At 43.5% G+C, this 12,865-nt stretch overlaps 1 protein-coding gene across 1 annotated transcript; it reads left to right on the top strand.

Annotated features, from left to right (window-relative positions):
• Positions 1-272: 272 nt before the first annotated feature.
• On the top strand, positions 273-11,156 carry LGSN (lengsin, lens protein with glutamine synthetase domain). The gene is made up of 4 exons (XM_081904698.1): positions 273-314; positions 3,271-4,219; positions 6,079-6,245; positions 8,912-11,156. The coding sequence occupies exons 1-4, from the start codon at positions 288-290 to the stop codon at positions 10,109-10,111; spliced, it is 2,343 nt and encodes a 780-aa protein (XP_081760824.1). The 5' UTR covers positions 273-287; the 3' UTR covers positions 10,112-11,156.
• Positions 11,157-12,865: the final 1,709 nt, after the last annotated feature.

Below are 12,865 nucleotides of genomic sequence, written 5' to 3' on the forward strand. Positions count from 1 at the left end.
TTGAACAAAACTGTTTTATGCTTTCTTTGTCTTGTGTTTCCTGGCAGCTGGTTGGCTACAAACATACATTTTCTCTCTAAACTATTCCAGCAAAGCACCCTCCTGGTTGCAACCCTTTCTATGGCTTCTTTCCCCCAGTTGATCATTGGCCCAGAAGAGAGGAGCTTCTGGAAATTCTGTGCTAGCTCATGTTTGCTGCAGATAGGTCCATTGTAGACACCTCCATAAATACTGGGTGCATTTCCTTAGCCATATTGAATGAGAGCTGGAACCAAAATGTGCAGGAGATGGACAAAGAAGATGCCAATGGCCAGGTAAAACATATGGGTGTTGTGAATGCTGTAAACAAAACTTGCTAGGTGCATGCTTTGCTTATGAATGGTGGTGAGGAAAAAGAATCTCCATTGCACTGTTTGGTGAAAAATAGTGCTTTGAAAATATTGGGATGTAACCTTAATAATTTGGCAAGCAAGCAAGCAAGCAAACAAATAAACAAGCAGAAGACTGATTTCAAGAAATTAGACTGAGCATGCAGTGTTAGGTAATAACTTAATCAGTCCCAAACACCATCACTTTATGTCTTGGATCTGGAACTGCTAGACAGGCAAAGTTTGGGGTGTTTGATGCACTGTGTGCTTAGCAAGCAGCAGCATTTTCCCTTTGAAGTTAGATGTTGAGCTAAAAGCCTCCAAAGTCAGCTAGTTGTCTGTGCTAAGCTGAAAGGTTAACTATTTGTGTGCAGTACACATGTCAGGAAGGGAATTCAATTAAATCAACGCTGTCTGTGCTTCAGTGGACAAATCTAAGGCATAAGCCATCAGCAAGGCTGTCTTAAGCATATCCTGCGCCATGGTGCAAAGCTCCATCCGGTGCCCCCCCATTTCCCAGAGTTCTTTAGGGAGGACAGCGCTGCTGGTGGGGCTGGAGGAGGCAGGCAGAGGCTGGACGCGGCGCCTCCCAGCTAAGCTGGTCGCTTTGTGCCGCTGTGGCCACAGCAGACGGAGGCTCCGGATGCGGTGCTGCTTCGGCGCGGCATGGCAGAGGTGGGCGAGGGTGGCGAGCTGATGCTGGGAGGTGCTGCGTCCAGCCTCCGCCTCTTCCCGGGCGCCCTCCAGAACCTGGCACCCCGGCGCCCCGCGCCACTAGCCTCTATGGGTAAGACGCTCCTGGCCATCAACTTCTAATGATCTGTGTGAGAGAGAGATGAAGCAGTTGCTAAACTCTTCTACGGGGCCTTAAAATGCTGGATTATACCCCCAACTTGTGCTGTATTGGGGGGGGGGGAAATTCAGCAACAATTAAGATTGCCATCCACACAGACAATTGGTGTGGATCTGTCGTGGAATTCTATTCAATATTGAGCCAGAGCAGAACTCCTATGTATAGCTAGCAGAGGAAAGACTTAAACACGTTGCAGGATCCCCCCAAAATAGACCAGAGGCAATTGTATTTCATCCAGCAGAGCTTTACTGCTACTGAAGGCAAATGAGCATAATAGTCACAAATCCAATACATTCAGGAATTCCACTGTCCATAAGAAATCCCGTTGCAGCAGACTTAACTTAAACTTGCAATAACTTAACCCACACTTTTGTGTATTGCATACAAAAAGTCAAAATGCTAAAACTGAAACTTGGTTTAAAAAAAAGAAAATATGGGGTGTCTTAGAGTTCTAAGGGAAGATGGGGTACGTGGGCCACAGCTTGGCCACCCCAGTCTTCCACCACAGAAGTTTGGCTCCACAATCTGCTGCCCTGTGGAGCAGCTTCGCATCAGATCATTCTAAACTCTCTGAAACACACACACCCCTCTCAAACCATACATTGTTAATGCCCAGTATTCCCATCTCTTAAATCCTTTGCTTTCCAGTGTTTTTAGAGAAGGTAAAACTATCTTTCTTGTAATTCTTCTCTTTCTCTCTCTCTTGCTTTCTTTTCCTGAAGATCTCACTGGGGAGAGATGAAATATTGATGAATGTTTTCCATTCATACTTTGTATAATTTAGTTTTTTCTTCATGCTCAGCTGTGGGAACTCTGCTTCCTTTCTGATAGGAAGAACTTAATTGAGACTTTGGGATGGAGTGAACAATTAGCTGTTTGGTATACAGAATGCAGGATTACTTAAAGACTCAAGAAGACAATGTTTTTAAGAAAATATCTTTTGGACAAGCAAACTTTCCTAGCAGACCTCCTTTATCAAGAAATGATTGGAGACTTAATTATAATAAGAGGAAGCCTTCTACCATCTTTGGCTGGTGGCCCAGCTGTGCCTTTATCTGGACAGGGATAGCCTAACTACGGTTGTTGTTGCTCTGGTAACCTCTAGGTTAGATTACTCCAATGCATCATATGTAGGGCTGCCTCTGAAGACGGTTCGGAAACTTCAGCTGGTACAGAATTCAGCAGCCAGGTTGGCTTACTGGGACAAGACAGTTTGAGCAAATTGCACCGATCCTGGCCTGCCAATTAGTTTCTGGGCCCAATTCAAAGTGCTGGTTTTGACCTATAAAGCCTTAAATGGCTCAGGACCACAATACCTCAAGGACCGCCTCTCTCCATATGAACCTACCTGGACCCTGAGATTGTCCTCTGAGACCCTTCTATGTGTGCCTCCTCCATGAGAGGTCTGGAGGGTGGCAAGAGGAGAACGGGCCTTCTCTGCAGTGGTTCCCTCTTTGTGGAATGCTCTCCCCAGGGAGGTTTGGCTGGCGCCTTCATGATACATCTTTAGATGCCAGGCGAAAATGTTCCTTTTTAAGCAGGCCTTTGGTTGATTGACATCCAATGTCTTTTATATGTGTTGTGGAATGGGGATTATTGGTTTGTTTCCGTTCTTATTTTTGTTATGTATTTTGTGGTTTTTTAATATTGTAATTTTATGTTGTGAACTGCCCTGAGATCTATGGGTATAGAGCAGTATGCAAATAGTAGTAATAATAACAATAACAATAATAATTAAGGCAGATCCCTGGGTGTCCTGCTTTCTTGTCTGACTGGTGCTAGATTGCCCATAATCTGTCAGATTAAGGATACAAAAACAAGATGAGATATCTATATATTGGATTCTGTTAAACATTTAACAGAAGAGCGAGCTTTGATTAGGTTGTGGTCTAAATCCCCTTGCAGTGTGGATGTGACAATGTGCATTGGGCCTGGGTTTATGGAATGAATAAATTCCGTAAGTATGTCAAATGTATAAAGTGTGAATTAAAGAGGGCTGCATATTTCATTCGATCAGAGCATATTGTTTATATTTGCTGATGATTGCAGAGCACTGCCGGAAATGAAACTGAGGAAGTTGATGGCAACTGCATGTGTGGATTGAGAAGAAAAAGAGGAGTCAAAGTCACTGGGGAGCAGAACCTTACAGCAGGATGTGAAACTATGGACACTTCTCACCCTGGAAACACTTCTGATTCTCTCTCTCATCAAAGAAAGCTTGCTCACCTCAAGCCATGTACAGATGAACTTCTTCAGAAACCACCAGGCTTCCCAGCAATGCAGGAAGCAGATGAGAGCCCTCCCAAATATTGCCATACAACAGAAGACCCACAGCAGGGCAGAGAGGAACCTCACAAAAGCAGCCCAGAAGCTCATGGGGCAATAGAAAAATTCAGCAATGAAGACCATGCACCGAAAACAGATTTAGATGGAAAAGAAGAGAAAGTTGTGTGTCTAAATACAGCAAGAATCTGGGAGAATGCAAAAACACCAGGAAATGATAAAGAGAAACCTGACACAGCAGAGGAGGAGTGGAAGTTCCACATGACTGAGAAAAAGGACATGGACCATCATGCAGCAACCCAGGAAAACGATGAAAGCAAAGTCTCTTTAGCTTTGGGCTCTGGAATTTCCAAAGAAACTTTGCAAGAGTTGAAAAACCTGTTGAGAGAAAGCCCGGTCCTGAGTACCAGGGTTAGGAACAGTGGCAAACCCAGAAGTCCCTCTTCCCATACACTTCCGCTGAAGTCTAGTGATAATCAAAGGAGCTACATGGAAATGTTTCACCCTCATTTAAGAGGAGGTGATCAGAAAGTCCTCTCTGGGTGCAAGCCAGGAGCAGGGCTAGCAGGGAAGCCACCCCTGCTGCACAGCTCTGCTGGGTTGGATAAGCAGCCATCCGAAAGCAGCGAAGATATGGATCATTCTCCTGGGAGGCAACAGACACATTCCCCCAATGCAGGCAGTGCTTCAGAAGCTAAATTTGAGCCCACATCTGGTAAGGAAGTTAAGACTTTGCCTGCAGCACACCATATAGGGATGGGAGTCTTCCCACTTAAACAGAAGTGTTGCCTTGTCTTGTTTTTATTGATAACACAGACTTGTGTGGTTTATGGTATACGAGGACATTGTGCATCAAAAAGGTGTGTGCGTGTGTGTATAAATGCCACAAGTGGGGGGGTCAGAGGAGCCCATTCAAACTCAGTAATTAGGGCTCGGCAGGGGAGAAGAAGGTGGGTGCCTGTGTTGTGCCATTATCAGTGCCTCCCCCCCAATGATTTTTGCCAAAAGTTAAATGCTTGCTTCCACTCCACCCCCCCACCTCAGCTAAAAAATGTCATTTTTGGTAGCTCCAATAAGGACAGCAGCCAGAAGTTTCATGAAAGCATGAACTCTGAGGGGGGAAGCTGCAGGATAGCTCTTGAAAAACATGGACACCATGGAGATATCCCCTACTCCAGGCATAGGCAAACTCGGCCCTCCAGATGTTTTTGGCCTACAACTCCCATGATCCCCAGCTAGCAGGACCAGTGGTCAGGGGTGATGGGAATCCTTTGATTACTAGTCCAAAACATCTGGAGGGCTGCCTATGCCTGCTCTGCTCTAATGGGAGGGGGCACAGGAAGGCTCCAACCCAGATTGTCCCCAGTGAGCTTCATGGCTGAGTGAGAAATTGAACCCAAGCCTCTCAGGTCCTGGCCCAGCTCTCTAACCACTATACCACACTGGAATGAGCAGAACCTTTCCTTCAGATTCACCCAATCCATTGCTTTCTGCCTTGGGTGTTCTATGCAGAAAGTGAGGCTATAAACTGTAATAATAAATACATCATTTAATAGAGAACCAGGGATGTGTCAAGCTCTTCACCTGCACGTCACCTGGCTAACATTATTGAAACTTAATAAAGGCCCATGAAATTCCTAAAGAAATATTGCCTGAGCAGGAACCCTGCAAATTCACTTTGGATTGCATGTGTATTAGGCAAAATTTGGAGACAGTTTTAATTGGCTCCAAAGTAGCACGTATCAATCATGCGGAACTAATCTGAATAAATGAGTCCAACAAATGATTGAATCTGTGGCCACCCGGAATCCAGAAAGCTAGATTTTTGCATCTTATCCAAACTATATCATAATTAGACCCCTTCAGACAACTGGTTGCATTTGCTTCCGGCAGTTTAGTGACTACAACTGTTAATAATGAGTTAAAAACCGGCTGTCTGAGAGCAGCAGAGGCCTGTTTGAAATCTGTGGGGCTCTGGCGGGGGGTGCATTCAGCTAGATTTTTCTCAGGGTAGCCTCATTAAAATGAATGAATATGACTAATTTCAATAGGCTTACTCTGAGTAAACTTCAGTTGATTACCACCTAAAATGTTTCACCATTTATAGGTTGCATATACACAGACGTTATCTAGGTGTATTGCTAAGTTATTATTTGCAAAGTGTATCTTGTTGAGCCTTAAGACATGCTGCACCAGAGGCTTTTCTGCTTCACACCATTAGAATCAAGATGCTTACATGTACAGTCGTACCTCTGGTTACGAACGCTTCTGGTTACGAACCCTTCAGGTTACAAGCTCCGCTAACCCGGAAGTAGCTGCTCCTGGATGCGAACAGAAATCGCTCGCTGGAGGCGCACGCGCAGCGGGAGACCCTATTAGCGAAAGCACGCCTCAGGATAAGAACAGTTTCAGCTTAAGAACGGACCTCTGAAACGAATTAAGTTCGTAACCAGAGGTACCACTGTACTGATCTTTGCGTGGGATCGCGCGCTGCATTGAAAAGATATACCAGCGTGGACATGTTGATGGCAAATATTTAAATTTTGACCTGATCAAGTGTATTTTCATTTTTAGAACACAGCAGAGATCCCAGTGTAAAGAGCATTCCCCTTCACTTGGTCTCTGAGATTGAGCGCATTAAAGAACAGATGTCCAGAGACAATATACGTTTTGTCAGGTTTGAAGCAGCCGACCTTCATGGCGTGTCAAGATCAAAGAGCATCCCGTCTCGTTTTTTCCGGGTACGTTTATCCATCCCCTGTAGCAAGTCTTCTTCTGTGTTCCCAGGCCATGAAGAGACAACTTGCTATACCACAGACCTTTGCCATGTACAATACAATTCCAGTTTACACAACATATATTTCCTCCTTTGTTCATTGGTACCCCATAAGGCTTATTTCATCTCCTCCCTGCTGCCCCCCTGTCAAAGCGGTCATTCCTCAGCCCTGAAGAAATGCAAATCTAATTAAGAGAACTTGTCAGTGTTGATTCTTTACACACCCAAGACTCGCCTTCCCCCAGATTTATCTTTCTTTTTCTAAACATTTGCAACATGCACAACGATCCTGTTTTATTTGACATTGGCAAATTGCAGGAGGAGACCAAGAGCAAATTACAAAAGGCACTGAAGTGATAGCATGGGAATCATTCTAGTTTGGAAGTATTCCCTTTTCAGCGATTAAATCAGATAAGAAAATACCGTTGTATGCATGACGGCTTAATAATAATATTGGTGATGCTGGTGTTCCAATAAATATGAGTCATATTATGAAGCATTTGGTAGCAGCTGTATAGAAAGTAGTGACCTCCAAGGGCCTTTTGGTGTATTGTTTATGTGATACTCAGCATGGATGGTTTATATGCTGCATTTTAGCTATAACCGTGTCATGAATATTTCAGGTTCCATTGAGTGAAAATATATACTGGCATTACTGGAAATCTAGTAAAACCTTGCTTTCATTCTAAACTTCTTTGAAGCCCCAAAGGCAATTTTCTCTTAATTTTGTCCTTAGATCTTGCTGTAGTTTTGAAGCTATGGGCTCAGATCCAATTTTCTTTCACTGATGCCATTTAGGCATTAGCAGAAATGAACTCTCTTCCAGGGAATTTAATGCTCTTGAAAGGCGATGGGGTAATGGGACTATCTTTTCACCCATCACTCAATTCAAAGTGCAGGGAGACAGGCTCACCCTTTTCAAATTAACCTGAACTTGTCTGATATATCCCCAACCCAAGCTCAAATTAAAGTAGAAGTGAAAGTGTAAATCATCTGATGTTCTTCAAAATAAAATAAAAAATAAGTTGGAATGTAAGATGAGCACAGGTGTGCAGGACTAGGTCTAATCACATGTACAATATTACAGGTTACTGACATAGGATGCTGTTGGATTCTTGGAAGGAGCTTTTGATCTATCGTATGCCTCTGCTAATAGAGAGAGGAGGCAGTTATTAGGAATTCTATTCCCCCTTTGCAGAACCAAAGGAATAGTTGATTGCCTGCCTCCCATCCAGGTGGTTCTGTTTCTACCTGCACATTTCTATACTTGATTGTTGGACTGCTGCACGTCTTCTTATCTTTCTGCCTTCATTTATTGTCACATTGACAAGTTGTTTGATGGGTTTGGGGTGCTTTTCAAACATATTTCAATTCCCCCCTCTTTCAGGTTATGACCTCTTTCATTCCCCTCAAGTGTTGGGGGACCTCCCAGAACAGGGTGGGATGTGGGGTGGGGGGCCTGTAAAGGGAATCACAAATAAGATAAATCACCTCCCCTCTTCTCCCATTTGTGAAGGTGTCTGCAGGATCACGAGCCCTTCCCTGAAACCAAGGGCACCAGTTGGATTCCACCTATTGTCGGGTTGGCCAATGTCACCTGTTAACAAATTTGTTGGATTATTTTGTTGCAATTACCTGTTGAAACCCTTTGGGTATGCAGGGCAAACTAGTATTAATGGAGTGAACCTTGGAGCAGATGTTTTCTGTTACAATCACACACACACACACACACACGCTTGTATGTAAGGAAACTAACCTTGTGGATACGAAAAATAGATACTTGGATAGAAAAGTTCCCAGTTCTAGTCTAGCTAACTAGTCTATAGTAGAACAAGGAAGCCATGAGGTCCAAGAAGGAAATGTGAGAGGTAGGAAGAAGTTGTAAACAGGGTGCAACCAGAGACCCAGCTGGTTGCTAACCTTTCACAGAGGAAGTTCACTGAAGAGTTAGTGAACTATACCACAATCCAGAGAACCACACAACCAAAATGCTCACTGGGCCTTTTTATTTCCCAACCCTATTGGCAACCTCCAATGTACTCTGTGTGTGCCTGTTCAAAAAAAAGATGCTAGAGGTCCCAATGGACACTTAGAAATCTTTGGATATATCTCTTGTGAGATACAGTGCATAACTCCCTTATGGAACAAGTTGCTGACACCCCTGCTTTGGAAGTGCGGCCCCTTACATATCACCAAGAAAGAGGAAGTCCATCATCAGAATTAAAAGGGCAAAAGAAGACGCATATTAGCATAAAATTTGCATGCGTTAATTTATATTTATAGATTCAAATTTAGAAATATACTATAGCTGAACCAGAAATAATCTCAGTTTAATGGGAAAGATTCTGTGTCTGCTCAGTCTGCTGTCCTGGTGCTTTTAATTGTTGATGGGCTGCTTCAGGGCTCCTGCTCTCCCTTCTTAGGGTTCTGTATCTTTGAAATGATCTTGCATCAGACAGCCCTTCAGATAAAGGACTATCCTGTGTAAAATCAGACACACAGCTACCCTTGCGCAGAATTTGAACTCAAACAGCCATAGCATTTCTCACTGTTGTAATCATAATTGTACCTTATAATTGCAGTGTTAAAGTGACTACAGTGCAATCCTAAAAGTTTCTTCCCTCTGTTTAGGCTAAAGCAATCCATGGTGTTGCCATGCCCAGAGGTTACCTTGAACTGACTCTGAATCCCAAGGATAATGAAATAAACCATATAAGCGCCAGCAATTTCAACTGCGACATAATCCTGAGTCCTGAATTATCAACGTTTCGGGTTTTGCCATGGACTGAAGACACTGCTAGAGTGATCTGCGATTCCTTCGCTGTAACTGGCAACCCTTTGTTGACTTCCCCCAGGCACATTGCCAAACAACAGCTGGGGCAACTCCAAGACCACGGCTTTGCCCTGCGTTCTGCCTTCACTTACGAGTTCTGCATTTATGGCATTGCCGAAATCATCAATACAAAGACGATCACTTTCCCCACTACAACCATGCTCAATAACCAAGACCAGTGTTTCATTCAGGAACTCATTGATGGGATGTATCACGCCGGGGCAAACATTGAGAGTTTCTCGTCTTCCACAGGACCTGGCCAAATGGAGATCTCTTTTCAGCCAGAGTTTGGCCTCAGTGCAGCCGACAGTGCCTTCACCTTCCGCACCGGCATTAAAGAAGTGGCCAAAAAGTACAATTACATTGCCAGCTTTTTCACCGAGAATGGATTTTGCAACTCAGGCATCCTCTCCCATAGCCTTTGGGATATCACTGGGGAGAATAATTTGTTTTCTTCTGGTTCCGGAGCCCCCGAGTTCACCGACATAGGGAAGAACTGGCTTGCTGGGTTATTGGTGCATTCTGCAGCTCTGAGCTGCTTGATGGCTCCAACCATGGGCTGCCGTAAACGCTACAACGTGTACCGCAAGGATTCCAAGGAGATGGTGTCTGTGACGTGGGCATGGAATGATAACAGCTGTGCATTTAACGTCAAAAGTCACGGCGAGAAGGGAACTCGAATTGAAAGCAGGCTAGGTTCAGCAATGGCAAACCCTTACTTGGTTCTGTCTGCTACTATCGCTGCTGGTCTGGATGGCATAAGGAGAGGACTCAGTTTCCAGGAGGCATCAGAGGAGATCCAGAGCACTGCTCAGTTCAAAGTTGCAACAATCCCACTGAAATTAGAAGATGCTCTCATTGCACTTCAGGAAGATGAGTGCATCCGGGAAGCCCTAGGTAACACCTTCGTCCGGTATTTCGTCGCTATGAAACAGTATGAGATGGAAAATGAAGAGATGGACATGGAAAGGAATAAATTTTTAGAATATTTTATCTAGCACAAGTGCATGACATTTTGAGAGCCACTGTAGTGTTATGGCTAAGAGCCTGAGCTATGGATCAAGAAGTTTCCAGTTTGAATCCCATCTCTGCCAGGAACTCACGGGACAGTCTTAAGCAAACTGCTCTCTCTCAGCCTCAGTCCTCTCATCTGCAGCATGGGAAATAATAAAATTGACCTACCTTACAGAGTTGTTGTAAGGATCACACCCAGATAATGCGAATGCATTACTCTGAACACTTGTCAAATGCTATACAGAGTATTAGAATTGTTTATTGGTAGAAAGATTGGTTTCCATAGCTTTGTAGTAAATATAGATGTTCTTGAATAAGGCTTTTTCAGTTTCAAAAGCTGGGATATAGAGCACCCTGATTCCTTTGCCCCAGAGTTCTCTATATGTTTGGCATACTGAAAAAAACTAAGCTGGCTAGTGAAATCCTGTGCTGCATTGTACACACTTATTTCCTGGATTGTTTCCTTCAGTACCAGTTTTGCAGTAAAGTGCTGAACTGAAGTTGTGAAAAGCTCCAGCATGAAGATCAGTCACCAATAAAAAAGGTTGTAAATAATTCCAATGCTGTTTTCTTCAGCTTTGTATACAGCAACTGGGAACCATTCACATATAAGATAAAGTCTATCCAAGTGTAGCTCTGTTCATCAGGGAGTGGTTTTATTTTAAGTTAAGTTCTAAAAGTTTTATACTTCTTAGAAGAATAATTGCTGAACTATGGCTTGGATCCTGAGTTCCATTTGGCAAACAGAAGGACTCATTCTAGACACATGGTGACGCAATCCAGTGAAGGATGTCACTGGCGGATGTGAGTCTTGCCACCCCCACCCTAGAGTTGAAAAGGTACCCTAACCATCCGAAGTAGATTTTGGGGGTGAGCTTCACTGGGAAGGGGGAAACTGGAAAAAGCTGTATCCCTTTTCCACCAGTGGGGTATGAATGAACCTTTGCTCACAGAATGCTCCCGCATGTAGGGATTCAGAGAATTCTACTGGAAACACAATTGGAAATGGAAATTGCCATAATTTGCATGCTCATCCAAGGTCAGGAACAGAAATTGTGCAATTATCTATGCAGTTTTCACAGAGATAGATAGATGATAGATAGATAGATAGATGATAGATAGATAGATAGATAGATAGATAGATAGATAGATAGATAGATGATAGAGATAGATAGATAGATAGATAGATAGATAGATAGATAGATAGATGATAGATAGATAGATAGATAGATAGATAGATAGATAGATAGATAGATAGACAGAGATAGATAAAGGTAAAGGGACCCCTGACCATTAGGTCCAGTCATGGCTGACTCTGGGGTTGTGGCGCTCATCTCACTTTACTGGCCGTGGGAGCCGGCGTTTGTCGGCAGACAACTTCTGGGTCATGTGTCCAGCATGACAAAGCCGCTTCTGGCGAACCAGAGCAGTGCACAGAAACACCGTTTACCTTCCCACTGGAGCGGTACCTATTTATCTATTTGCACTTGACATGCTTTCGAACTGCTAGGTTGGCAGGAGCAGGGACCGAGCAACAGCAGCTCACCCTGTTGCGGGGATTCAAACCACCGACCTTCTGATCAGCAAGCCCTAGGCTCTGTGGTTTAGACCACAGCGCCACCCGTGTCCCCTAGATAGAAACCTAGATCAACCCACTCATATTCACTATATTTTTAAAGTCTGTGAATGTCACATAAATATTTCATTTTCTGCATTGTTGTTGATGTTTCCCTTCTGTAGAAATGAACCAAAGTTCATTGGTTCATTATGTAATCAATTGATTACATAATTGATTATGTTAGTTTCAGCCACTGGGGAGGATGAGGAGAATAATGCTGGTTTTAGCAGAAGCTGAGCTGTAGCAGAACAGAAGTGGAGCTGATTGCGATGAACACAGGACAGGGCGGAGATCACTGCCTCCAGGCCTTTGTATCTAAGAAGGAGAATACTGATGTGATCAATAACCCAAAAGCAAGCATGGAAGATGGGTGGATTCATGCCTTGGTTACTAGATAACTTCCCTCTCATTCCTCATCAGACATGCTGCGGGAAAGTTTCCATTGTGTGACGCTAATGGTTTTTTGTTATTGAAAAATATTAATATTTTATGGAGCTGGTTTAAATTCAAAGTGTGAAGTTGGTCTTTTACGTTTTGTAGGAGGTCATTGGAGATACCACAAGGGATGAATGAAGCTGCATTTATTATTTAAGCTGCAAAACAATATCCATTGTAGCATGACCTGCTAGAAGCTGCATCTTCTGGAACTGATACTTTTCTTACTAACTGGCCAAACCAACTCTGCCTTGAAACATCACGTGTGAATTCGGCTCTGTCTGTTAGCTTATCTCATTAAATGCAGTAAAGCCCTTTGTACAAGTGCACCTCTCATTTCACCTGCAACCTACACATCTTTCCCTTGAACGTGGCATAAAATAACAGCTTTTAATCGTAGCGCGCTAAGGAAGAAATCTGTGGAGGAATCTGCACAGCAGGGTGGATTGCTTCATTAGGTAGTTCTGAATTCTGATGGATGCCACGACACTCTTCTCCATTAGCTTGCATCTGCTGTAGTTTAGCAACATTTTTTTTTTTAATGTTCCTTTCAGTAACTCTGTTAAATCCTGCAGTCACACAATGCGGACAAAATGAAACAAACTCCAAGAAACTAAAAATATTTTTTTTTAGACTTGTTGATTGCTTGTTACCCAAAGTTCTCCAAGTGACTTACAACACATTT

Source organism: Podarcis melisellensis (genome assembly GCF_964234715.1).
Source record: "Podarcis melisellensis genome assembly, chromosome: 3".
Taxonomy (NCBI): Eukaryota; Metazoa; Chordata; class Lepidosauria; order Squamata; family Lacertidae; genus Podarcis; species Podarcis melisellensis.

Excerpts from the sequence above, each read along its gene's own strand:
- LGSN (XM_081904698.1), top strand. The coding sequence starts at position 288 with ATGGACAAAGAAGATGCCAATGGCCAG. Across the intron at positions 315-3,270 it reads AAGAAGATGCCAATGGCCAG|AGCACTGCCGGAAATGAAAC; the intron begins GTAAAACATATG and ends TGATGATTGCAG. Across the intron at positions 6,246-8,911 it reads TCCCGTCTCGTTTTTTCCGG|GCTAAAGCAATCCATGGTGT; the intron begins GTACGTTTATCC and ends CCCTCTGTTTAG.